Raw genomic sequence first — 25313 nt, 5'->3', positions numbered from 1 at the left:
TGCTCAAGTTAGCTTGTATTTGTATCCTGACTTTTTGAATAAAAGATTATTTTTGGTAAACAATAAAGTAAGTCTCACAGATCCTTATTATTATTATTATTTTAAGATTTTATTTATTTATTTGACAGAGAGAGACACAGTGAGAGAGGGAACACAAGCAGGGGGAGTGGGAGAGGAAGAAGCAGGTTTCCTGCTGAGCAGGGAGTCTGATGTGGGGCTGGATACCAGGGCCCTGGGATCATGACCTGAGCCAAAGACAGACGCTTAATGACTGAGCCACCCAGACGCCCCCAGATCCTTATTATTAAAAAATAATAATTAAAGGTTAAACTATGCAACAGGGTTAAAAATTATCATCTCTATTAAATGTGTATATTTAATGATTACATTTTTGAATGATCAAATCCTTTTAACACACGTTTTATTTAACTCAAAAATAGAAATATATAAATGACCAACCACAGAAAACCAAATAATATAAAATCTGTATTCGAGCCTCTGTTACTCCTGTTGTACCTTGATTTTGTATTGTGAAAAGCCTCATTTCTCAAAAACCATGCAACTGTTCTTTTTTACTTTTGGTAGGGCTAGATATTAGTAACTTATATAACTAACAATTACTTTTTTTTTTTTAACTTCTGCTGTCTCGAACACACCGGCCACTTTCATTCAGTTAGTATGCATTCATGCCAGCAGCATGCTAATCACTGAGTAAAAACCCTCTCTCTAAGTTGTGTACTATCAGAAAGCTACGCAAGTAAATTCTAATTACAGCATAATGGGTTAAGCATTAATGAGTAGTGTAGGGTTTGAAGGTCACTTAAAGGGTTGCTCATTTCTGCAAGAGTCGTAACAAACCTTCTAAAGGAAGTGTCTTCTCATTATAATCAAGAGACAAATGAAAACTAATGAGGTTTGGAACTAACTGGGTTAGAGGTATTGATTAGGGTAGAGGGGTGGGAGCAAGGGAAAATTTCCTCAGCAGGTGCAGAGGCCTAAAACGAAGAAAAGTGAAGGATTCTTGGGCTCTAAAAATCTTTAGAGTTTTGTTTTTCATATTCTCTTATCTAAATTGGCGTCAAAGGTTAACATCACATGGAAATACCACACTATCCTGTTATGCGTGTGACTGGGTGCAGAGAGCAGTGAGATTTTTTAAATAATAATTCAAAGGTGAGTGATGTCTACATTCTTTCTTCAGCTGTCATCTGTTTTTGATTTTCAGGTCCGCTTCAGAGTTGAAAGTAGGAGGTGTTTTCCAATTGACTTGTTAGGACACAACCAGGTACTACAAAGCCTTCTTTGACATCCCTCAGGAAACTGAGCTATGTCTCCTGATCCGGGGTCCTCACTGCCGTCCTGGTTTTTCCCTCCTTTTCTTCTCTCTTCTCGCTCCCCCAAGAAGTTTATTCTTTTGAAGGTCAATCTCATTTTATTATTCAGCAGTGAATAAATAAAGAACCTCCCCTTCCTAGCATATATTTTGCTCCAAACCCCTTCTCCCTCATTTCCTCTTCACTTCCCCTCCCTCCCTCTCCCTAACCCACTGATTGCTATTGGCAAATTTAGGAATTTGATTATGAGCCAAGAATGAAAACTAACAGCAGAGGCTTTTCACATCCCTGTATGAATGAGCATGACTCTGTGGCTAAATCCATCAGCAGGTATGTATATGTATTTCTGATCCTCATTGCATCACAGACGCTAGAAAACCAAGCCCCACAAATTAATCTCCGCCTCCTTCTCTGGCATTGGGAATAAAAGCTCACCAGAAACATTTCAAATGCTTAAGTGGTTCTCATCTTTTTTGGCAGCCTAAAACCTGAGTGGAGATCGAAGAAAACTAAATTGGATCACCCAGTTTTTTTCCCAGGATCATCAGGACAGGTTGTATTTTTACTATTATTATTGATGTTAATATTTATATTTTTAGATGTAGGAAATTTAGATACAAAGTGTACATCACAAAGCTGTTAGAAAAAGAAACACAGAGAGAATAAAGTCCTTATTAATACTTCAGTTACTTAATAATGTAAAACATTTCGAAGCCTTTTTAAATCACTTGTAACTAAAAATAAATCTTGCATTATATAGTGCTTTGGTGTTTAAAGAATTTTAACATAAAACTATGGTATCATAGCGACTCTGCAAGTTCTGCATGCTGGACATGTTCTCCATTTCACTAAGGAGGAAACAGAACAAGCAGGGTAGAAACAGTTAAAGTGGAGACTGACTTCTAGTGTGGTGATCAGTTCTGTGAATCGTGACAGAAGTAGTTGAATGCCACCATGGGCCTTTATGTATATTACTGTTACTTTTAAATGAGAATATAGCAGAAACCCAAGTCCTCGGCCTATCATAGACGGGTAGATTATTGGCAAAATAGTAGCTATTTTATCTAGGACTCCTTAATAGAAATGAGAGAGAGCAGAGAGATTCGATTTGGCAATTAAATTTAAGAAGTATTTTTGAACATCTGCTTTGTGACATAGTATAGAGGCCGGATGTTCACTGCTTTCAACAATTTTTCCCAAATCTGAGTAAGTAGAAGACGGTGAGGACTAAGTGAGCTCTAGTCATCTGCACTCACCATGTGTCTCCGACCCTTAACACTGCATCTGAGGTAGGTGCCCACACACCTAATAGCTGCTGGATGAGGCAGATTAGGGGATAGAGGAGGGAAAGATAGAGAAAAGGAGAAAGAAATAAAGAGGAAAAAGAAAAAATTCTTTCTGAATTCTATTGAATTTACAAGCAAAGTTCTAATGATTTTTCTTGGTTGGTGTTTCTAGACGACAGTAACCTTTATACTCAGAAAATAAAATCGACAATTTCTAACAGAAATACATCTTTTGAGAAAGAAGAGAGTAGCTGGAGGGTGAGTCCATACATTGTGATATGAGATAACTTACTAAGAAAAGTTAATAAGAAAAGAGATTTTATGATTTTATTATATGCCATTCAGCTTAACTCTGACAAAAAAATTGACCATGAAGGGGTAAGCAGAAGCCAGCCAACTGCTGAATGATAAAATCGGCTACTCCCAGTTGACTGTAAGCCAATATTTGCAAACTTGGCAGAACACCAAGAAAGTTGTTCACATGAATAAACAAATCAATAGGCTGGGCAAGTAACATCTGCTATACACATTTCTTCTAGTGAAAGATTTCTGTTTCTGAGAACAAGAAAGGTTTAGGGAACAAGATGATTTATTTTATTATTTTATTATATTTATTTTATTTATTTTTATAGATTTTTAAAAGTTTATTTGAGAAAGAGAGAGAGAGAGAGACCATGAGCGGGGGGTGGGGGGTAAAGGGAGAGGGAGAAGGATACTCCTCTCTGAGCAGGAAACTGGATGCAGGCCTCCATCCCAGGACCCTAAGATCATGACCTAAGCCTAAGGCAGACGCTTCACCGACTGAGCCACCCAGGCTCCCAACAAGCTGATTTATTAACAAGACTAATTTTTCATCAAAATCTCATAATTTTGGTGAGATGACATCTAACCTACCTGAGAGGGAGGTCTTCAGAGAGTTGAATCTGCTATTGACTGGGATTTTTTTAACTTTTAGTAACAACATGCAGGACTAGTGTTGTTCTGTGTTTCCAAAACACAGGCTAAGCCATTCTTTAGTCAAAAACAAATGAAAAACTCTCTTCCATTGTGTCTGTCTTCTGGTGTGTAATCTGAGGCCAAATGAAATAAATATATTGGGTTGTCCCAAAGAACTTAAGAGAAGCAAACAAATAGAAGTCATGTGTTGTAAAAATCATATTGGACATTTACAGATTTTACCCTCTCCAGTGAGAAAACAGGTTATTGATTATCAGTTTCTCCAGGTAATTTTGTATTTATGAAATATAGTCTTGGGAATTTTTAAAAAGATTTTATTTATTTATTTGGCAGAGAGAGACACAGCGAGAGGGACAACACAAGCAGGGGGTGGTGGGAGAGGGAGAGGAAGGCTTCCTGCCAAGCAGGGAGCCCGATGCAGGGCTGGAGCCCGATGCGGGTCTCAATCCTAGGACTCTGGGATCATGACCTGAGCTGAAGGCAGATGCTTAATGACTGAGCCACCCAGGTACCCTTATTCTTGGGAATTTTAACAACATATATTTCCTCTGCTTTTAAAGGAGATATTACCGTGTTATGCATATTATTTCTAACTGAGAGTGTCCAAAGTGTCTGGCTCCTTATCATGAGCATGCTATGAAGGTGACACATTATGTCAGCTTTATTCAGTCAAAAAGCAAAGTTAATCATAATTATAAAACAGTTTCAGGATTTCAAACTCAATGACATTTCACCATGAGATTAATGTGGATTTTTACACAGCACATAGAGCGGAACATAAGACAAGCCACATAACAAACAAGAGAACACCTGGGTGGTTCGGTTGCTTGAGTGTCCAACTCTTTTTTTTTTTTTTTTAATATTTTATTTATTTATTTAACAGACAGAGATCACAAATAGGCAGAGAAGCAGGCAGAGAGAGAGGAGGAAGCAGGCTCCCTGCTGAGCAGAGAGCTGGATGTGTGGCTGGATCCCAGGACCCTGGGATCATGACCTGAGCCAAAGGCAGAGGCGTTAACCCACCGAGCCACTCCGGCGCCCCTAGTGTCCAACTCTTGATTTCAGCTCAAGTCATGATTTCAGGGTTGTGAGATTGAGTCCTGCGTCGGGTTCCTCACCAAGCACGGAGTCTGCTTGGGATTTTCTCTCTCCCTCTCCCTCTGTAGTCCCCTACCCCACTTGTTGTTTCTCTCTTTCTCTCTCTCTCTCCTAAACAAAAACAAAAACAAAAACAAACAAACAACAACAATAGAAGGGTGTAGGAAGTTAATGAACCAACCTGAAGTCAGTTTGTGGATGCGCAGTTGAGATAAGGCCTTGGTCCAGTCTGGGTCAGTTCTCTGCACTTACTACTTATCATATTCAAACAATGGAGGGTCTTGGTTCTGTTCAGAGAGCAAGTGGGCAGAACCTTGGGTGGTGGCTGCCTTTTTAAAGTGGTCAGACATAGAGAGATCACCTCTGAAGATTCTGACAGTTTGCTGCCAAAATTTTCCCCCTTTTAAAGAGATTTAATTGGTTTGGGGGCCCAGAAGACCGCTTCTGGTTCTGCTTGTTATCATTTGTGGGATGTCAGCCAATGCTGGTCCTGACACCTGACATATCTCCTAGATGCAGTACCTTAACTGCTTGCATCATTGCTTGACACAGCCCCCTGCTTGACATGAGAGACTCCATCTTGCTCTCTACACTCCTCCATATTACCATATGGATTTGGTATAATAACAATATAAGCTCATAGTTATTAAGAATTTATAATGGGAATTCATAATTTCCATTCAGTGTTGCCGGTAAGTATTATCATTTTTATCATCCTTAATTTATAGATGAGAAAATGGAGCATAGTTGACCTGAAGTAATTTGCCAAGATCATAAATTTCGAAAAGCAGAACTAGGATTTAAACATGGTGGTATACCTTAGGACCCACACGCTGAATAACTATATTCTATTCTCTGTTGTGTACACATTAATCCTTTAAACTAATATGATTATATAAACTTTAAACATATATATGTTTCTCATTGTATGAGCACATTTAAATATTTAAGGAACCATACCAACCATAAGGCAAAAATTTGACACGTTGATTATGTGAGCAATAAACTATGCAACTGTATCAAAAGAGTTCTTTAAGATAGTTTAGGGGAGGTTGGGTGGCTCAGTTGGTTAATTGTCTGCTGTTGGCTCAGGTCATGATCCCAGGGACCTGGGGTCCAGCTTAGTATCAGGTTCCCTGCTCTCTTCTCCCTTGCCCACTTCCCCTACATGTGAGCACTCTCACTCTCTCTCCGTCAAACACATAAACAAAATCTTAAAATAAAAAAGACAGTTTAAAGATTACTGACATATAAAACAGAAAAAGCACATATATCTTCAATATAAAATCAACAATAAATTACTAGCTATAAATCAGTTAGGAAAAAGCAAAACTCTTGATGGATAAAATAATAATAATAATAAGTTTAATAATTAATTAAATTTAATTAAATTAAACAATTTAATCTATTTTATTTAAATTAAAAATTAAATAAATTTAAATTAAATAAATTAAAATAAATAAAATAAAAAATAATAAAGTTATCAATTTAATAAAATTAAAATAATTAAAATAACCAATTAACTTATGAAAGATGAAACATGAAAAATTATAAAATATCCCTGAAACACAATTTTAAAAACATATCTTCAATTATGAAAGATTATAACAAATAATTTCTAATACTGGTGAGGATATGAGAATACAGGGAATTGCATAGAGTGTGCAAATTGGTATAATTTTAGCAATTAAAAATATTTAATGATATTTTATATGTGCATACATTTTACTTTTGCAATTCCATTGTCACTGCAGAGGTAAGTGTGAAAATACATATGCTTAAAAACATTCATTGTGGTGCTACTTATATCTAAAAAATGGGGAACAACAGAAATTTCCCTCAGTAAATAATTGTGTTATCTATGTTACACCCATACTACGGATTGCCATATGTCATTTATAAGAATAAAAACAGAATTTATGTATTAATAGAAAATTTTGTTCACACTACATAGTGAAAAAATAGAGTGCGAAGAGAATGTAAACTATAATACAAATTAAATTAGACATGTAAGTATATAGGCTTTATATACATTTAAATATTTGGAAGCATAAATATAGTGCTATTAGGAGGGATTATCTCTTTAGAGTAGAATAAAGAGGGCATTTTCATTGTCTCTATATTGTTTAATTTGTTTTCACCAATCATGTGTCAAAAATAAGAATATTTATATATGCACATTTACATGTATGCATAACTGTGTGCATATTTGCCCTCCCTTCAGTAAGACAAATACAGTTTCTGTCTTCAAGGTCTGTTACAGGACAAACTTAATAGATAATGATGTCTGCTTTTTCCTATAATTTTATGACATATAAATAAGATTTTAAAATAAGACTTCAAATCTGGCACAAAGTAAGTGCCTCGTAAAGAATATCCATTCCTTTTCTTCTGGTGATTGTAGAAAGAAGAGATTTGTACTTTTCACAGAAAGGCCAGTTGAAAGGCTACTCTCATATTCAGTCAACAGTTGGGAGAGGCTCTAAACAAGGGCAGTGATCACAAAGATAGGAATATGATTGATATGAGAGGGATTGAGTCTGTGGGACTTAGTGCCAGGTGCTGGTGATGGGGAGTTAGGAGGCAACATCTGAAAGTCTCCAGCTATAATGTGCAGCCTAGAAATATAGTAGGGAAAACATGACGGGAAAAAACCTTCAGAATAAGTCAATGGTCTAACCATTTGGTTTAATTTGTAGGATTTATCATCCTAAAATTTTACACCAGTTATTTCTTATGTTGGGATAATCGATCTGTCACGGTAACTGAAATTTCATTTTTTATAATGCAGCTCTCATGAACTGGGATTCTTTGTATTAAAGGAAGCACATTAAGTGTCTAAAAGAACTACTACCTCCAGAAGGCTCTTATTATACTACAGGCTCTCTGAAAAAGACAATAAAAGTCATAGTTGTTACAAATGGATAAGCATATAACTTACCAGGTGGCTTTTGGGCAAGGGCGATATTTGTGAAAGGGAGGTACATGAAAACAACCTCTAAAGGCCAAAGAAACCATAAAACCAAAGAAAAAGACCAACTCCAGCTTAACAAGAAATGGTTTTATTAAGGGGCCTTATGGACTGAAGTGTGTCTTGGGTCATGAAGGATGAGTAGATCTCTGCAACCCCACCTCCCTTAAGACTTGCTCTTGTAGACCTAGAGGCTGGGAGTACTGCGAGGGGACAACCCAAGAGGAGAATGTTTAAGAATGTGTGTGTCCAAGGAGAAACCTCTTTGACTTCAACCATAGCAACTTCTTACTAGACACATCACCACAGGCAAGGGGAACAAAGCAAAAACGAGCCCTTGGGACTTCATCAGGATAAAATCTTCTGCACAGCAAGGGAAATAATCAACTACAGTAAAAGGCAGCCTCAGAATGGGCTGATAAATGACATATCTGGTAAGGGTTAGTATCCAAAATCCACAAAGAACTTATCAAACATAACACCCCCCAAAACAGGTAACCCAGTTAAGAAAGAGGCAGAAGACACATCTAAAAAAGACATCTTCATGGCTAATAGACACATGAACAGATGTTCAAGATCTCTCAGGGAAATACAAATCAAAACCATGATGAAGGATGCCTGGGTGGCTCGGTTGGTTAAATGTCTGTTTTGGTTGAGGTAATGATCCCAGGGTCCTGGGATGGAGTCTCGCATTGGAGACAGGGGGGAAAAATCTCTGCTCAGCGGGGAGTCTGCTTCTCCCTCTGCCTGCCACTCCCCCTGCTTGTGCTCAGTATCTCTCCTCTTTCTCTCTCTGACAAATTAATAAAATCTTAAAAAAAATAAACGTGGTGAGATACCATTCACACCTGTCAGATGGCTAAAATTAACAGCATAAGAAACAACAGTTGTTGGCAAGGCTTCAGAAAAAGGCTAATCATCTTACATCATGGGTGGGAATGCAAACTTGTGCAGCCACTCTGGAGAATAGTATGGAGGTTCCTCAAAATGTTAAAAATAGAACTACACTATGATCCAGTAATTGCACTACTAGGTGCTTATCCAAAGGATACAAAAATACCGATTGGAAGGAATACATGCTCCTGTTGTTTATACCAGCATTATCAACAATAGTCAAACTTTGGAGAGAGCCCAAATGTCCAATATCCATGGAAAGATGAATGGATAAAGAAGATGTGATCTATCTATCTATCTATCTATCTATCTATCTATCTTGGTATCAAAAAGAATGAAATCTTGCCATTTGCAACAATATGGATGGAGTTAAAGAGTATAATATTAAGTGAAATAAGTCAGAGAAAGATAAATATCATATGATCTCACCATATGTGGAATTTAAGAAAGAAAACTGATGAACATATGGGACGGGAAAAAGAAATAAGCCATAAGAGACTTTTAACAATAGAGAGCAAACTGAGGGTTGATGGATGAGCTAGATGGGTGATAGGTATTAGGAGGGCACCTGTTATGAACAGCCCTGGGTGTTGTGCATAAGTAATGAATCACTGAGTTCTACTCCAGAAACAAATATTGCACTATATGTTAACAACCTAAAATTTAAGTTAAGAAAAAAAATTTTTTTAAAAGAATAAGTGTGTGTCATAGTCTTATCTCCAGAGCAGACCAAAGACATTTTGCCTTGAGGGTGTACTTAAGGGTGTGGTTATACAAAGGGAAAGAATGTAGGGAGGTGATGTGCTCAAGAAGGTTTCAGATCACAGAGTAGTCATCATGGCACATGTGCACTAATCTGGTTGACACAGATGAATAAAAAGGAGATCTAAAGAGGCTAATATCAAAGGACTAAATTTGTTGAGATGCTATATCACAAACTCAGAATGGAAAAGGAAAGATAGTGGAAGAAGTTGAAAGTCAATGAAGGAAAGTTTGCTTAATTAAAAATCCTGTGACCAATGCTGAACATGAAATGAGTTGTCATGGGATCAGGAAATGAATTATCAGCGATAACCATCTTGTTTAACCTTATGTGTTTCAGACAAGTCATTCAATGGGAATATGTACTACTTTACTGATCAAATGAGAGAGAAAGGAGAAGGTAATGTGAGAGGTCCCAGAGGAATCTATTATATCCTCAAGAACCCCTGTGTTAGATATATCCATTACAGTGTCATTAATTTCATCTTTTAAATACACTTATCAAACATTTGAATTTTTTCATTAAATGAAACATTCAAGAACTAAGGAAGCTATGACTTTGAGATCGTGCAGTGGCTATCAAATGTGACCATCCATCTTTTCATGTTATTTGATGTATACATGATTAATCACCATGATTATTTGCCAAAATACTGTTGTATTTTTTAAATCTCTTAGTCTTTTTATATACTCCATCAATTTTGACAAAGAAATGGAAGGTTCTGTTTTTATTCATCATGGAATTTGCTATGCATAAATATAATACAAATTTTTAAAAAGATTTTATTTATTTATTAGAAAGAGAGAGAGAGAGAGAGCGCATGAGTAGGGGGAGGGGTAGAGGGAGATGGAGAAGCAGGCTCTCTGCTGAGCAGGCAGCCTCATACAGGCTGGATCCCAGGACCCTAGGATCATGACCTGAGTGGAAGGCAAACACTTAACAGAATGAACTACCCAGGTGCCCCCTAGTGGTGCTTTTTTAGGTCCATGGAAGAGAGTACAATACAATTGTTAAAAATCTTAGAGATTATCCATGGGTGCCTGGGTGGCTCAGATTTTAAAATCCTTAAAAAAATTAACATAATACAGGCACTTCACATTATTTTTTACATAGGCTTATTTTTTGGGGGGTGGATTTATTTATTTATTTTAGAGAGAGAAAAGAGAGAGAGAGACCGTGGAGGAGAGGGGTAGAGGGAGAGAGAATCCCAAGTAGACTTTGCACTTCATGCAGAGCACAATATGGGGCTTGTTCCAATGATCCCAATACCATAACCTGAACTGAAACCAAGAGTCAGACACTTAACAGACTGAGCCACCCAGGTGTCCCTATTTTTGTGTGGTCTTAAACACTTTATAGTGCCTTGTATTTTCTTACTCTTTTATATTGTTAGACTTACCTTCTGAATGGGATTAGAGATTCTTAAAGCACCAAGACTATGTTATATACTTCTTAAACATGCCTTTACTCTATATACTCAATAGCTAAGAGATGCTAGAAACCCAAGAGAACCTCAATGTACAGAGCTATTATTAATTTTAAAACATTTTAAAGTACATATAAGTGGAAAAATATACATTTTTTCTTTCAGTGCACGACCCTTAGGATGGATTCTTCCAAATCTGACTATGATGCATACTTTGGCAAAGTCCACGGAATTCTAATGTATAAAGACTTTATAGAATATTGGGATGATGTGGATACTTTCCAGGCAAGACCAGATGACATCGTCATTGCTACGTATCCCAAATCTGGTAAGTTTCCTTATTATCTCAGTGCTGTTCTCTTTTCATCTAGAAATGACAAACCCACCTTGAATGGTGAATATTAAGCTGTTCGCTTCTTCCACGCTGATTCTTCATATTAAAGACAGACATAGTGGTTTTGGTATAGACACAGAAAAAGTGGATATTATAGCTCTGTTCTAAGAGCACGTTCTGTACCTGTGACTTGAGCAGCACAGATTCCATGTACCTTTAGAAAATTATTAATATAAATGCATGAATATAGAGCCATATTGTCATTTTGTATAAACAAAGTACAAACCATTTTTTCCAGACTTTTAAAAAATTGTTTTTTCAGCTAACTAGCTCTCCTTAAGTTTGCCCCCAAACTCCTTTTTTAAGTAACATATTTTTTCCTGAGATTAGCTCAACTTAATCATAGTTCTGGAATCTCACAACCATAGATCTTTAGAAATTAGAAAGATCTGATTGAGACTTCTCTATTTGGTTGTTACATTTAACACTTATATATGTGTTAAATTTATTGTTATCTTACTGAAGGAATTCTTCCAAAACAGAGTCCTCATAATCTTGCTCTCTTGCTTAATGTATGTCATTGCCTTTCCAGAACTTCTAAAAAACTCGAACTCTAATATGAACTCCAAGGCATTTTATGCTTGCCATCTGCTTGCTTCTGCAGCCTTCTTCCCACCCATTTCTTCTTCCATTTAGGCTTTATAATGTATTTCCAATTCTTTTCCTCATCACTATACTATTCTTAAGTATCTGACCTTGGTGGGGGGTTGGGGGGAGATGGTTCTGCCTGCTAGAATCCTTTTCTCACAAAACTGGTGAACTAATGCCAATAATGTGTTAAGTCTAAGTTCAATTCTCATATTGTCTTGAAGGCATTTCTTGTTGATACGTCACAGCAGCCGAAGCACACTGAGTTAAATATTCTTCCTTTGTAGTCCTTGAAATTCCTGTGCCCACCTGTATTATAGCATCTTAAGAAAAAAAGAAGTTTTGTAATTATTGTGCACTGTTTCCAACTCTTAAACATGACTTTGAGCACCAGAAGGCAAGGATCAAGTCTATTTTTTTCTGCTTCCTCTGTACTGGGGCTCAGCTTGAGGCATCAGAAGTTAACAGTAACTTGGTTGAAGCATGCTTGAGTGCATCATCTATTATTCAAGTCTCTTTACTTTTTTTCTTTTTTTCAAAATTAACAATTTTATTTTCATGCAGTATTTGTAGGTATCTAATAGACCAAAAAGATAGTTCAAATCCTGTGCTCAAAATACATGTCTTTGGAGTATAAGTCTCCATAACACATGAAACACTAGCATAGTGAACTGTGTATTCTTGACATTTAACATAATGACCAGCATATTCTCAATATACATGTGTTGAAAAGAATGAATGAATGAATGAGACCTTCCTATGCACATTATCTCCCCTGAAGTACAAACCCTCTATTCTCATTGACCTGCCTCTTCACCATTTCTTTGCATGTTTTTCCCATTTCTGTTTTTTTCAGTTGTTCATTCAGCAAATTTTTATTGAGTTTCTGCTATGTGTCAAAGGTGGTATTAGCCACTGGAGATAAAATGGTGAATAAAACACATCTCATCTCTACCGTCTCAGTGTGTATAATCCAGAGGGGAATATAAATAAACAATCCAGAGGGGAATATAAATAAATAAAGTGGCAGATATGATATAGTATGAAAATGTCATGGGTGAAGGAGGTCCATTAGGGTATTGTGAGAACATATAGCAGGAGTACTTTGCTTGGGGCACTTCAGAGGCTTCTTGGGGTAAACAAAGCAAAGATGTGAGAGATTCAGCTCCTAGAAGATTGTTCCGGGCTGCAGGAATAGCACGTACATGATGTGGGAGCCTCCGAGGGCATGCTTGCTCTCTGGATTCTCCAACTTGTTCAGTTCTTCTTTCTTGCCCATCTGTGTTTAGTCCATTCTTCAAGACTTACCTGAAAGCTTTCCTCCTCCCTACTTGAGTACTCATCTTTCCTTTCTTTAAATTTTAAACTCAGGATTCAATTGTGCCTTATTTTCACTTGTATGACTTTAGTCAGCTTGAATATATTTATGGTTAATGTGTCCTAGATGCCAGGAACTGTATCTTATTCCTCTTTGTTTTTCTTGATAATGTCTAATTAAATGCAATGCTTTCTATGTAGTAAGAATTCAATAATTCAAGCATCCTAACTTTTTAGATGTAAAAATTTAAATCCCAAACTGTTACCAGCTTGCACAATGTCCCAATTCACTGTGAACAAATTTGGACTCCTACCATAGGTGTGTCTTACTATAATATTCATCTTCATTTATTGAGGTTATTTTGAGATCTTGTAAGATTAAGTATGAGAAGAAATATTTCTTGAGTTCTAAAGTTATTCTGACATCTTTAAAATTATATTGCATTAGGACACTTTTGCTTTATCCAGCTATACAAACACTACTTGCATTGTCAACCTGAATGGTCGGTGAAACACTGAGATTTGTCTAATTTTTACAGGTACAACCTGGGTTAGTGAAATTGTGTACATGATCTACAAAGAAGGCGATGTGGAAAAATGCAAAGAAGATGCCATTTTTAATCGAATACCCTATTTGGAATGCAGAAAAGAAGAGATAATGAATGGTAATGTTTTAGTAGATTTTTTAAGTTTAGATTTTAAAAACTATGTACGTATATTCTAAAGTGTGGATATAGACAGTGCAAGGAAAGAGACTGTAAACAAAAGTGGCAATTAGTATTATGTCTTTTCCATGAAAAGCATGTAAATTTAAATTTAAATCTTGACAGAGTTTACATTATAACATTAGACTGAAATAGATTGAATAAGGATAGCTCTTACATGTCTTCATATGAGAGCCTAGTAATATTTAAGCATTTGTCCCTATATGGGTTGAATGTGATAATACATTAAAAACTAGAAAAATATCCATAAATTTTTCAAGGATATATCTAAAAAGATATTCATCACAGATTCTTTTAATATTGTGAAAAATTAGAAACAATGTGTTGATCAATAAAAGAATAAAGTGACATAATAACTCTTTGATATCATTAAAAATTTTAGGATGTCTTATGTTTCTTCACATTGCAGTTTCAGTATAATATATTGAGGAAAAAATCAATTAGGAGGTATTAAAAATTCTATCTGCATGTGTGGTATTTAGATGGCTCTGAGTCTAATCATACGGATCCACAGTTGACCCCTGAACAATCGTGGGGTTAGGGATGATCACCCCTCACACAATAAAAAATCTGCATATAACTTCTGATTCCACCCAAATTTAACTACTAATAGTGTACGATTATATTGGAAGCATTACCAATAACATAAACAGTTGTTAACACATATTTTGTATGTTATATATGTATTACCTACTGTACTCTTACAATAAAGTAAGCTGGAGGAAAGCAAATGTTATTAAGAAAATTATAAGAGGTGCCTGGGTGGCTCAGTTGGTTAAATGTCTGCTTCAGCTCAGAGTCCTGGGATTGAGCCCCAAGTCAGTCTCCCTGCTCAGTGGGGAGTCTGCTTCTACCTCTCCCTCTGTCTGCTGCTCCCCCTGTTTGTGCTATCTCTCTCAAATAAAATAAATAAAATCTTAAAAAAAATCTTAAAAAAAATAAGAGAAATTATATGTATTATATATAATACATTATATTTATTTATTATATTTTATTATATGTATTATATATAATATTAATGTATTATATATATTATACATTATATATGTGTATATATATAGTATATATATACTATATATGTATATATATAATGTATAATATATATAATACAAAGTGTATTTATATTATATTATAAATTTATACATCTATTTGTACCAAAAATTTGTACAAAAATATATTTATACATATATTTGTACAAAGTGTATTTATATTATATTATAAATTTATATATAAATATATATTTATATGAATAAATATATATTTATATAAAGTGTATAAATATAAATTTTATATTTATAGTACTACAAAAAAAAATCCACATATAAGTGGACCTGTACAGTTCAAGCACATGTTCAATGTGGAATGTTAATAATGATTGTGTTAATATCTTACCAAAATGTTAATAAAGATTTTTCCCAAATGGTGAAATTTTACTTTATCTTATTTTTTCTTAATAATTTCCTCTACCTAAACTTCTGTCATGATATGTACTATTATTATTACGAATATATTTAGAATCTTAAAGTTACTTTTATTTTTTAAATGTCTATAAAATTCATATAAATATTTCTAATTTTTTTAAGTTATATAACCTTTAACTTTTTAAAAATCAGGAGTAAAACAATTAAAAGAGATGGCATCTCCTAGAATAGTGAAGACTCATCTGCCAGCTGACCTTCTTCCAGCCTCATTTTGGGAAAAGAACTGTAAGGTAAGCAGAATCAAATATTCTTAAAACTTCACATTTGTTTATTTGTTCTTTTATGGAATCTACGGACATTTAATAAATAAATGTGTATTAAGGTCAATATAGTCAGAGTCTAGCTTTCAACTCCAACTTTCGAGGTGATTTGGAAAAAAACAAGTGAACTCCAAGCCACAGCTTCCTTATGTGTAAGAGAAGGATAATAATACAATCTTCCTCGTGGAGTTGTTATAAGGATTAAGTAAAAATAATTCTTGTTATATGTTTAACACGGTATCTAGTATATTGTAAACATTCACTAAATGGTAGCTACTTTTCTATTTGTTGCTATTTTTTTTTAAGATTTTATTTACTAATTTGAGAGGGAGAGTGCGAGTGCCCAGGAGCAGTGGCAGGGGCAGAGGGAGAAGCAGACTAGCTGGGAGCCCGATGCGGGGCTTGATCCTAGACCCTGAGATCAGGACCTGAGCTAAATGCAGACACTTAACTGGCTGAGCCACCCAGGCGCCCCTGTATTTGTTGTTATTCCCAATGATGCTGAATGTATTCCTTTTTGCAAACTATTGTGCTTGGCGCTATGAGGTGTGAAAGTGAACTAGACAGAGATAAACCAGACAACACATACAGTAATTATTTACTGACTGCCTATCATGTGCCAACAATATAACAATTAACAAGACCCATGCAATCCTTGCCTTCATGATCACGTGGTCCAATGTAGGACGGGACAAATAAGCAGACAATGAGGAAAGTGCCATAAGTCAAGTAAGAGAAGAATTCTAACTCAGACAATGAGGGCGGGGGAGGTATCTAAGAGCAAGTAACATCTCGGGTGATGTTTAAAAGATGTGTAAGAGTTAGTCTGTACAATCCCAAAGGCAACCCCAGTGGGGATCTGAAACAAGTTCAGTTTAGCTGCAAGTTTGAGTGTACACATTAGCTGAATTAATGAAGGGAGGTAAGCTAGGATTTGATCACAACAGACATTGAAGCTGAGTTGAAAAGTCTGGACTTTATTTAATGGTAATGAGTTACAGACATTTTAAATTGATGATTTACATGATCAGTTTTGCTTTTCACAAAGAATGATACATGAAACCCTAAAACATTAAGTCTTGGATCATTCATGCTGTTTCTCAAGACCTTTTAAGTTTTTTTTAGGATATACTATGACCCATATATGCTATACATATGAGATATTAAAGTACTATATGTAGTCTTAATAACAAAATAAGGGGTTTATCATTGTCATGAAACATTTTATTTTGTACTCTAATGTTACCTGGTGTATTTGACATTTTTCTGGTGATCCATGGTCTAAAATTCTGAAGATTCTATTTTTTGTTTGTTTTTTTAACTTTTATCAAAAGCAATACTAGATAGAACATATGCATCCTGCTGACATCATTCCATACATAAATATTCTCTCATTAGCTAATGCTATTTATATATTTGGCAGGAGATGTGTCATCACCATTTTTTCAAGAGATTCGTAAAGTCACTTTTTTCCTTTGGGGAATGGGTTGTAGCCCCTTCACTTCTCAAATGAAAACAGAAATATTTACAATAGTCTAAGTCTTCACTAAACTGTTCAGTCTTCACAAAACTGCCTACCTTAGGGATTCATGAAACAGTTAGATGGATTCATTTCCTGAGGATTTCTGGGATAATTCACTGGGGGACAGGAAGATAGATGGATGGATTGAAAGTACTAGTAAAAATGTATTTGGAGTGGTGAGCTAGAAACTATAAGTGATTTTTTAAAAGTGGGGGGAGAGGGATCGAACTAATAAGAGAAACAACTGATGCCAATAAATTTGAGGCTTTGGAATTGTTGCAGGACAAGTATATTGGGAATAACTGATAAGGAGGAAGGGAAGAGTAAGACTGTCTTGAGAGAAAACATGATGTTCCAGAATAAGGCTTCCGAAGTAAAACCTTTAGAGTGTTAACAAGATTCATGATTTGGACATAAAAGTGGTTAGCTGAAATAAAATAAAAGCGAAAATCAATGAATATAAGAAGCTCGAGAATCAAATGGTTCACACATACAGATACTAAAATTATGCTGGATGAGGACAAGATTAGGAATGGAGAATAATACTATGAGGCAGACCTTCACATTTTCAGTTAAAGCCAGGGAATGACCACAAGCTTAGAAAGGCTTTAGCTTTCTAGAGGTATGAACTGAGAATCACAGGAACAGGGGTTTTTCAAGTGTAGGATTTTTAACATGGATTATGATCCCAAGTGAATTGTATGTCAACTAGAAATTTTGACTTGAGAGAGCTGCGGGACTAGCTTTTCCTCGAAGACAGAGAGAGCATGTGGGGTAAAAAGTTTGAGGTATTGAGTGGTATCTGCTAAAATGGAGATAAAATAAACTAATGGGAGTTTAGGGGAAGGAGGATGGCTTTTGTTCACACCTTATCCCCATCTGGGGAAATAAAAAGTTTCATGGAGACCTGGAACCAAGCTTTGAATATGGACAGCATTTTGAGATGTAGAGAATATTCAAGACAGAGGGAACAGCCTGCAGAAATGCAAGGAATGAAAGTGCTGAAGGATATAGTGGCAAAGAGTTCCATTCAGCTAATAGGCAAAAAGAAGTAGGAAGAGTATTTAGTTAGGTTGAAAAAGTTCAATATGGTTAATGATAGCTTTGATAAGAAAAGAAAACTCACTTTTTGGGGGGAGGGCAGAAATTGGAGGTTTTTCTAGCAGGAACTTCGGAATGAGAACCATATATTTTTTTGGAGATTTTATTTATTTATTTAAGAGAAAGAGATAGTGAAGAACCACATTTCTCAAAGTAAACTAGAAGATTTCTTCAAAATAGTTTGAAAGTGTAGAAACCTGCGAAGTTAAGACAGGCTAGTGAGCCAAATGAAAGCCAGTAAAGAGTGCAGAGTCATGAGTAGCCTTCCCTGACAGCATTACTCAGGTGGCTGAGGGAGAGAGTGGAGACCACAGGACATTGGAGTTTACTTCTGCAGACTGACTAAAGACCCCAACTCACTTGTTTATTGGAGAGAAAATTGGATTTCTATTGGATGGAAAATTTCTATTGGATAGAAAATTTAGAACCAAAATTGGTGCTTTGCACAAGATGATAGAACTTTTTAGTGCCAGACTGACAATGAAAACAAGGCTTCCTGATTGCTGTGTCTGATTGGTGCTTCTTCTATATGTAATATGGAAACTCAAAAATATTGGTGAAGATTATATTTTTACTGAGATAATTGTGCATTTAAGTAAACCCTCAGTAAACATGTTTTCTCTCTAAGATTGAATGAAATTTGTGACATTAAAATAAGTTATTATATGTGAAAATGGCATGAAAAATGTAAAGTGAGAACTAGCCCTGAACAACCGTACAAAAGATGCTATCATTTCAGGTTACTGAAGAATTTTTCTTCTATATAATTTCATATATTTTATCCGCTTTCTACAATGAATGTGGATTATATTTGTAGTTGAAAACATGAATGTTTTCTTTTTACATCTTGAATGAGACTATGTTTGAAAAAAATTAAAATGATTTCATATATAATTTCACCATTTTAGATGATCTATCTTTGCCGGAATGCCAAAGATGTGGCTGTTTCTTATTATTATTTCTTTCGAATGGTAGCTGCTCATCCAGATCCTGGATCTTTCCAAGAGTTTGTGGAAAAATTCATGGAAGGACAAGGTAAGAGGAGCTTCTTTACTCGCAGCTCCGTCAAGGTAAATAATGCAAGACAAATGACATCTCTGAGCAAAAATTTTTGTTGTCTTGTTCTGGTCTGTCATCTTCTCTGATCCTTAAATAAAACACAGAAATTCCAGAAGATTCTGAACTCTGAAGCAAGCACAGGGTTTCCAGATGTGGGTGGCAAATTGCAGAATTTGGACATTCCAGTACAGTGCCTAAAGATAAATATATGAAAGTGTGTTTGGAGGTTGGATGTAACAGATTTTCTGCTCTATGACTGAGATTCAGTGTCCAATTTTCTCTCATTTCTTTTTATTAGCAAAGTGTTTCACAGTATTACAATTCTACTGAATGAAGGGCAAGGAAATAGAGAAGAGAGAATGCCCATTTGTTTCCAAGGAAAATTTCAAGTGTTTTCTGGGGTCAGAATTCATAAAGAAGTCTGAATATCTACAAAGTTCTTATTCTTTCCACCAGGGTACAGTCTGAATGTGTCAGCTAGATTTCTTGGAACCATACAAGGGTTACTTGAGCTGAAATTCTGGGAAATTTTACCTTTTTCTTTAACTTCAGACTACAGCAACTATCTAAGGTTGTGGAAGAAAGAGTTCAGCAGAGTCCAGTATTATCTAAAGAAGGCCATTCTGATCCTTTAATAATAATTGCAAGGAAAATAAGAATAATATCATCTTTATAGTCATAGAAGATAGTATTGACTTAATAAAACTAGAACACATATACTTTATGTTTGTTACATTTTGGGAAGAAGTTATGCTAAAGCGTCATGAATTAAACAAATGCCACAAGATCATCAAAATCCCCATTGTAAGGCAGAGAAAGACAGTATTACTTTTCTGCAAAACGGATGAATGAGGCACTATAAATATCATTGTGTGATTTTTTCTTTTAGGAGCAATTGTGAATAGAGTCAAAGAACAGAAATGATAGGCAATGACAACGCAAAGCAGAATACTTTGACTCAGACAACATTATATTATTCTGTCAGCTTTTTATTGGGTAAAACATTGAGATATGCATGAAACAAGATAAGGGAAGAGAGAGTTAGACAGAGACAGCATTTCAGCATGTCATATCATATCATCTTGAAAATCTTCTAACTTTTTTGAAATGAGAATAGCACTACGGCTCCCTAACAAAACACCCCTGCTATATAAACTGCAAGTAGTGTAATAAGAAATTATATAATTACTGGATTTAGTTGCCAAAGACTGTTTGTAAATGGTAAATTTGAGACCTAGACTGAATTCGGATTATAAGATTATTAATAGTTCCCACTCCACTCTCCTCACGGACAGCTTGATTTTACACGCACACACACGCGCGCGCACACAGACACACACACACACACTTCAAAAATCCTCTTATAAGTTCTGAATCAAGTTAGTGGGAGGGGAATTTCTTTTACTTTTTCTGTGTCATTAACATGTCATAATGATGAAAGTTTAGAATATGTTTCTGCACGCAAATTACTCAACATACTTTGCCTCTCTTGCTGCAGAGAAATTTGCTTAAGATGTGTGACAAAGGGGCACCTGAGTGGCTCAGTTGGTTAAGCATCTGCCTTCAGCTCAGGTCATGATCTCAGGGTCCTAAGACCCAGTCCTGCATCACCTCCCTGCTCAGTGGGGAATCTGCTTCTCCCTGTTCCTAGGCTCTCCTCCCGCTAGCGTGCTCTCTTTCTTTCTCTATAGTGCTCACTCTCCCTCTCTCTCTCCAATAAATAAATAAAATCTTTAAAAAAAAAAAGATGTGTGACTGATCTCTTGTTTTCATCCCATGATAATTCACTTATATTTATTTGTTGCTACTGTTGTTTGAATACTCATTTTCAAGCTGTATAAAGATGATACTATGCTCTTACATTGTTTTTATCTCTAACTTTAGTGCCATATGGCTCCTGGTATAAACATGCAAAATCTTGGTGGGAAAAAAGAAATAATCCACAAGTGCTATTTCTTTTCTACGAAGACATGAAGGAGGTGAGAAATTGAAAACATATGGGATATTGTACACCTGAGACTAATATAACACTTTATGTTATTAAAATAAATACTTTAGAAAAAGAAAACATATGGGCAACTTAGTAATTTCTAAAATATTAGCATTTGACAACAATGTAGTTACAAAAATCTGCCTTTAAATAGATGATGCAGCTACCTCCCCAAATCATAATAACCCAGATACTTTAGCATAGATTTGAAGCTAATAAATAGAACTCTTCTGTGAATGAATATGTCAAAACCCAAATCTCAAAAAATTACCAAAGACAAAATTTGGAAGAACTTGAGTTCATAAAATAAAGAAAAATAACAGGCAGACAAGTAAATAAAATTATGAGAATAAAGACTTATATGGGAATTTACAGGAGAGAAAATAGGGTCATCTCACTCAAACTGAAGTAGTCGAGGAGATCATGCCAAAGAAGGTGATACTTAAGCTGAAGTTTGATAGGCAAGTTGTAATTTGCAGGACAGAGAATTTGAGAATAACATTCTTTGTAAAGAGAACTATATGACAAAATAAGCATTATAGTTGGTATTGTGAATATTTGTATGAGTGGTTTATCTGGATAATAGGGCACACTATAGATATGACATGTAGGGCTGGGATGCTTGAGCTATGGTTCATATACATCTGATGTCCCATGTTGGATATTTGAGTTTTTATACCTTTTCTTAATCTTTTTGGTTACTTTGTTTCTTGGTATGTACACTAATAAATTAGAAGAAAAAAGTAAAACTATGTACATATTTTCAACCCCAAACTTAATCTTTCACAGGGGACGCTAGTCTTTGAGAGTATATATTCATACTCGTAGCTAATAGTTATTGGGTATGTACTAAGCATCGAAGTCTACAATAAATATTTTATAAACATCATCTCATTTAGTATTATAACAATCTTTGAAGCAACTTCCATGTCCATTTTATGGATAAGAGAAATTATGCTTAGAGAAGTTGAAAAAATACCACTTCTCCAGGAAGTGTTTTTCTTCATTAAAAGTCTAATTCCAATACCAGTGGGGACAAAAGGGAAAGAATTTCTCTCTCTCTCTTAATCCAAATAGTAATGAATTTAACGTTAGTAATTGAGTCCTCAAAATATTTTCTCTTCCTAGGATATCAGAAAGGAGGTGATAAAAGTAATACAATTTCTGGGAAGAGAGCCATCAGAGGAGCTTGTGGACAAGATTGTGCAACACACTTCATTCCAGGAGATGAAGAACAATCCATCTACCAATTATACAACACTACCAGATGAAGTCATGAACCAAAAAATTTCTCCCTTCATGAGAAAGGGTGAGAGAGTCATATAATTTGCCTCGATTGCTCTACAGAGTCACAAGTTGAACTAGTTATAGGCAAACTCCTGTTGAAGTCTATTCTTGCCTTTGCCCCAGCTTGTTTTCTGCAAAGCTCTTTCACATTTGAGCAATATTTTTCCTGAGTTACCAGTTCTGTAGTGAGATTAAAATGGTAGTGTTACTACTACTACTACTACTACTGCTAAATTGCTACTATTTGCTGGTTATTTAGTATATGGAGCATATTAAGAATTGTCAACAGCCACCCAAGCCTCACTATTAGCACTAATACCACACACTACTAACTGTCATTTATAAAGCCTGTGTGCCTTGGTGTTGTACCACGTATGTTATATAAATGTATATAATTTAAAAATTCTTATTCTCTTCAAATTCAAGTAAGAAACTCAAAAGAAAACTTCTATAATTATCTCACCTTGAGATGAGGAAAAAAGTATAGAACAATGATCTTTTCCTTGACTAAGCGGCATTTTTCAAAACCAAGTGCCAAATACCCAAACTCATCAAGCTATACAAATATGTAAAGTTCTTTGTAGATCAGTTAACCTCATTAAAGCTGTTTGAAAAGATTACGTTTCAAAGCACTTACTGCCAAATATAGCCTTGTTTGGCAAAATATCAAAATACAATGAGGTGACATTTTGTTGGGAGGAGGAATGATCTGAGGAGTTGTGATCAGTTTATAAATCCAAAGGCATGTAGAATATGTAGACTGTTGGGACATCAGTCTACTAATATGTGAAGCAGAAACAGAATAGAGAAAATCTTGCCCTTTGAACTGAACTTTCAGTGACAGGGCCAGGAATTTTTAAGATAATAAGAATAACAAACCTGCTACTGACGCCCACAGAAAGCCCCCAAAAGTGAGTTAACGTATGGATTATATTTTAATTGTCTAGTTCTCAGATGATCTCAGTCTTCTTTTTCATGAGGTCCACATGTATTTTTAAGATTAATGGACTTAAAATAGTTGTCATGCTTGTAAAGGGCTGCTTAGTGCTATACCCTTAGACCCTACCTAATTCTGAAGACACACGTTTTCTCTCTTTCGGGGTTATTTCATTGGAAAAGTTTAGAGCTCCTTTAACTAAGGGGGTAAGGGAACTACTAACTTAAGATACTCCTTCTGCTGGGGGAAGGTTGGATGTGTTGGAATTCAAAAGAAAAGGACCTGCTAGTCTTGCAATAACACAAGGTAGGAGATGCTGAGAAGCTTACCTGTCAGTGGCAGCAAAAATGGAATGGAAGAAATGGATATGAAGAGAGTCTGAATATGAGTATAAAATCAAATATTGTGGTTGAGGGACAACTTCCCAATTTATGCTTTGGATAAATTTGGATAATGCTGCCATTAATCAGGTTATGGAAAAGTACACACGAAAACCCCACAATTTGGTGGAGAAGAAAATGGATTTAATTTTGAACTAGTTGAATCTGAGATACTCTTATGGAAATCAGGAGGCAATAGGCTATGGATACATAAGCCTGGATTTGAGTGTTAGTATGAAGATGATATTTAATATCTTGACAGTGTGGCGAAACATGGGTCTCATCTTAAGAACTCCAATATTTCAGGGGAATTAGGGAAGAAAATTAAATAAAGTAGCAAAAGAGGAAAGGGTCAGAGAAAGAAATTTGCTGGGTTTTGTTTATTTGTTAACAATCAGGACACATCTTTTTTGCAAGCTCAAATATATATATGTGTTTATACACACACACTCACACACTATTTATAGTATATATTTTATTTTTATAATTGAAGATTATAAGAATAAAATTTGATTAGGTGTTAATGAAAGTATGAATATTAGAAAACATCATGATTCTGGCTGGAAAACATAATATTTACTGTTTTCTCTTTTGTTATAGGGATTGCAGGAGACTGGAAGAATCACTTTACAGTAGCCCTGAATGAGAAATTTGATATACATTATGAGCAGCAAATGAAGGGGTCTACACTGAAGTTAAGAACTGAGATCTAAGAAGGGTTTCTTAATATATATGAGATTAAAGCTTTCTTTTCATCATTCTTCACTTTTTTCAAAGTTTGACTTGGTAGAGGGGTGCCTGGGTGGCTCAGCTGGTTAAGTGTCTGACTCTTGATTTTGGCTCAAGTTGTCATCTCAGGGTTGTCAGATCAAGCCCAACATGGAGATCTGTGATGAGTGTGGAACTTGGTTAAGAGTCTCTCCTTCCTCTGCACCTCCCCCAACTCGTGCTGGCTCTCTCTCTTAAAAAAGAAAAAGGAAAAAAAAATTAGATTGGTAAAGAAGTCATATGAAAGGGGCGCCTGGATGGCTCAGTGGGTTAAAACCTCTGCCTTCGGCTCAGGTCATGATCCCAGGGTCCTGGGATCGAGCCCCACATCAGGCTCTCTGCTCAGCGGGGAGTCTGCTTCCTCCTCTCTCTCTGCCTGCCTCTCTGCCTACTTGTGATCTCTGTCTTTCAAATAAATAAATAAAATCTTAAAAAAAAAAAAGAAGTCATATGAAGGATCATGATCAGATTCACATGATTATTGAGATATTCATATAAAAAAGATTTTTCCCCATTACAATCTTTTTTCTTTCTTCTTCTTTTTTACAAATATTACACAAATCTATAATCTATAAATTATTACAAATCTATGATCTATGTGTATGATGTAGGAACACACATACAGTTTGAATTGTCAGAGTCTCATTTAAAATAACAAAGCATTCCAAATTATTTTTGTGATTACTTTTTTCCATTTAGTAGTACATTTAGTATATGAATATATTTATATACACATATACACATAAATATGTTTATTAATAACTCTGCATGGACT

The 25313-nt window shown here is 35.4% G+C and overlaps 1 protein-coding gene across 5 annotated transcripts; it reads left to right on the top strand.

The window, feature by feature from the left end:
- The first annotated feature begins 1139 nt into the window (after positions 1 to 1139).
- Positions 1140 to 24948, top strand: SULT1E1 (sulfotransferase family 1E member 1). 5 transcript variants are annotated; one of them, XM_080797819.1, is made up of 10 exons: positions 1244 to 1285; positions 1815 to 1887; positions 9643 to 9702; positions 10895 to 11057; positions 13568 to 13693; positions 15367 to 15464; positions 19026 to 19152; positions 21061 to 21155; positions 22295 to 22475; positions 24371 to 24948. In XM_080797819.1, the coding sequence occupies exons 4-10, from the start codon at positions 10910 to 10912 to the stop codon at positions 24481 to 24483; spliced, it is 888 nt and encodes a 295-aa protein (XP_080653945.1). In that variant the 5' UTR covers positions 1244 to 1285; positions 1815 to 1887; positions 9643 to 9702; positions 10895 to 10909; the 3' UTR covers positions 24484 to 24948. The 5 variants fall into 5 exon arrangements, with proteins under 5 accessions (XP_080653944.1, XP_080653945.1, XP_080653943.1 ...); XM_080797818.1 differs by lacking the exons at positions 1244 to 1285; positions 9643 to 9702 and adding an exon at positions 1140 to 1173; XM_080797820.1 differs by lacking the exons at positions 1244 to 1285; positions 1815 to 1887 and adding an exon at positions 2823 to 2878.
- The last annotated feature ends 365 nt before the right edge of the window (positions 24949 to 25313 follow it).

The sequence above is a fragment of the Martes martes genome (genome assembly GCF_963455335.1).
Source record: "Martes martes genome assembly, chromosome: 2".
In the NCBI taxonomy this organism is placed as follows: Eukaryota; Metazoa; Chordata; class Mammalia; order Carnivora; family Mustelidae; genus Martes; species Martes martes.
Note: the sequence above shows the minus strand (reverse complement) of the source record. Positions and strands in the feature narration are given on the sequence as shown.

What these genes read in the sequence shown, in the direction of transcription:
- SULT1E1 (XM_080797818.1), top strand. Translation starts at nt 10,910, where the DNA reads ATGGATTCTTCCAAATCTGACTATGATGCATACTTTGGCAAAGTCCAC. An exon ending in AAAAGAAGAGATAATGAATG is followed by an intron (nt 13,694 to 15,366) that starts GTAATGTTTTAG and finishes TTTAAAAATCAG; the next exon opens with GAGTAAAACAATTAAAAGAG. An exon ending in AAAATTCATGGAAGGACAAG is followed by an intron (nt 19,153 to 21,060) that starts GTAAGAGGAGCT and finishes CTCTAACTTTAG; the next exon opens with TGCCATATGGCTCCTGGTAT.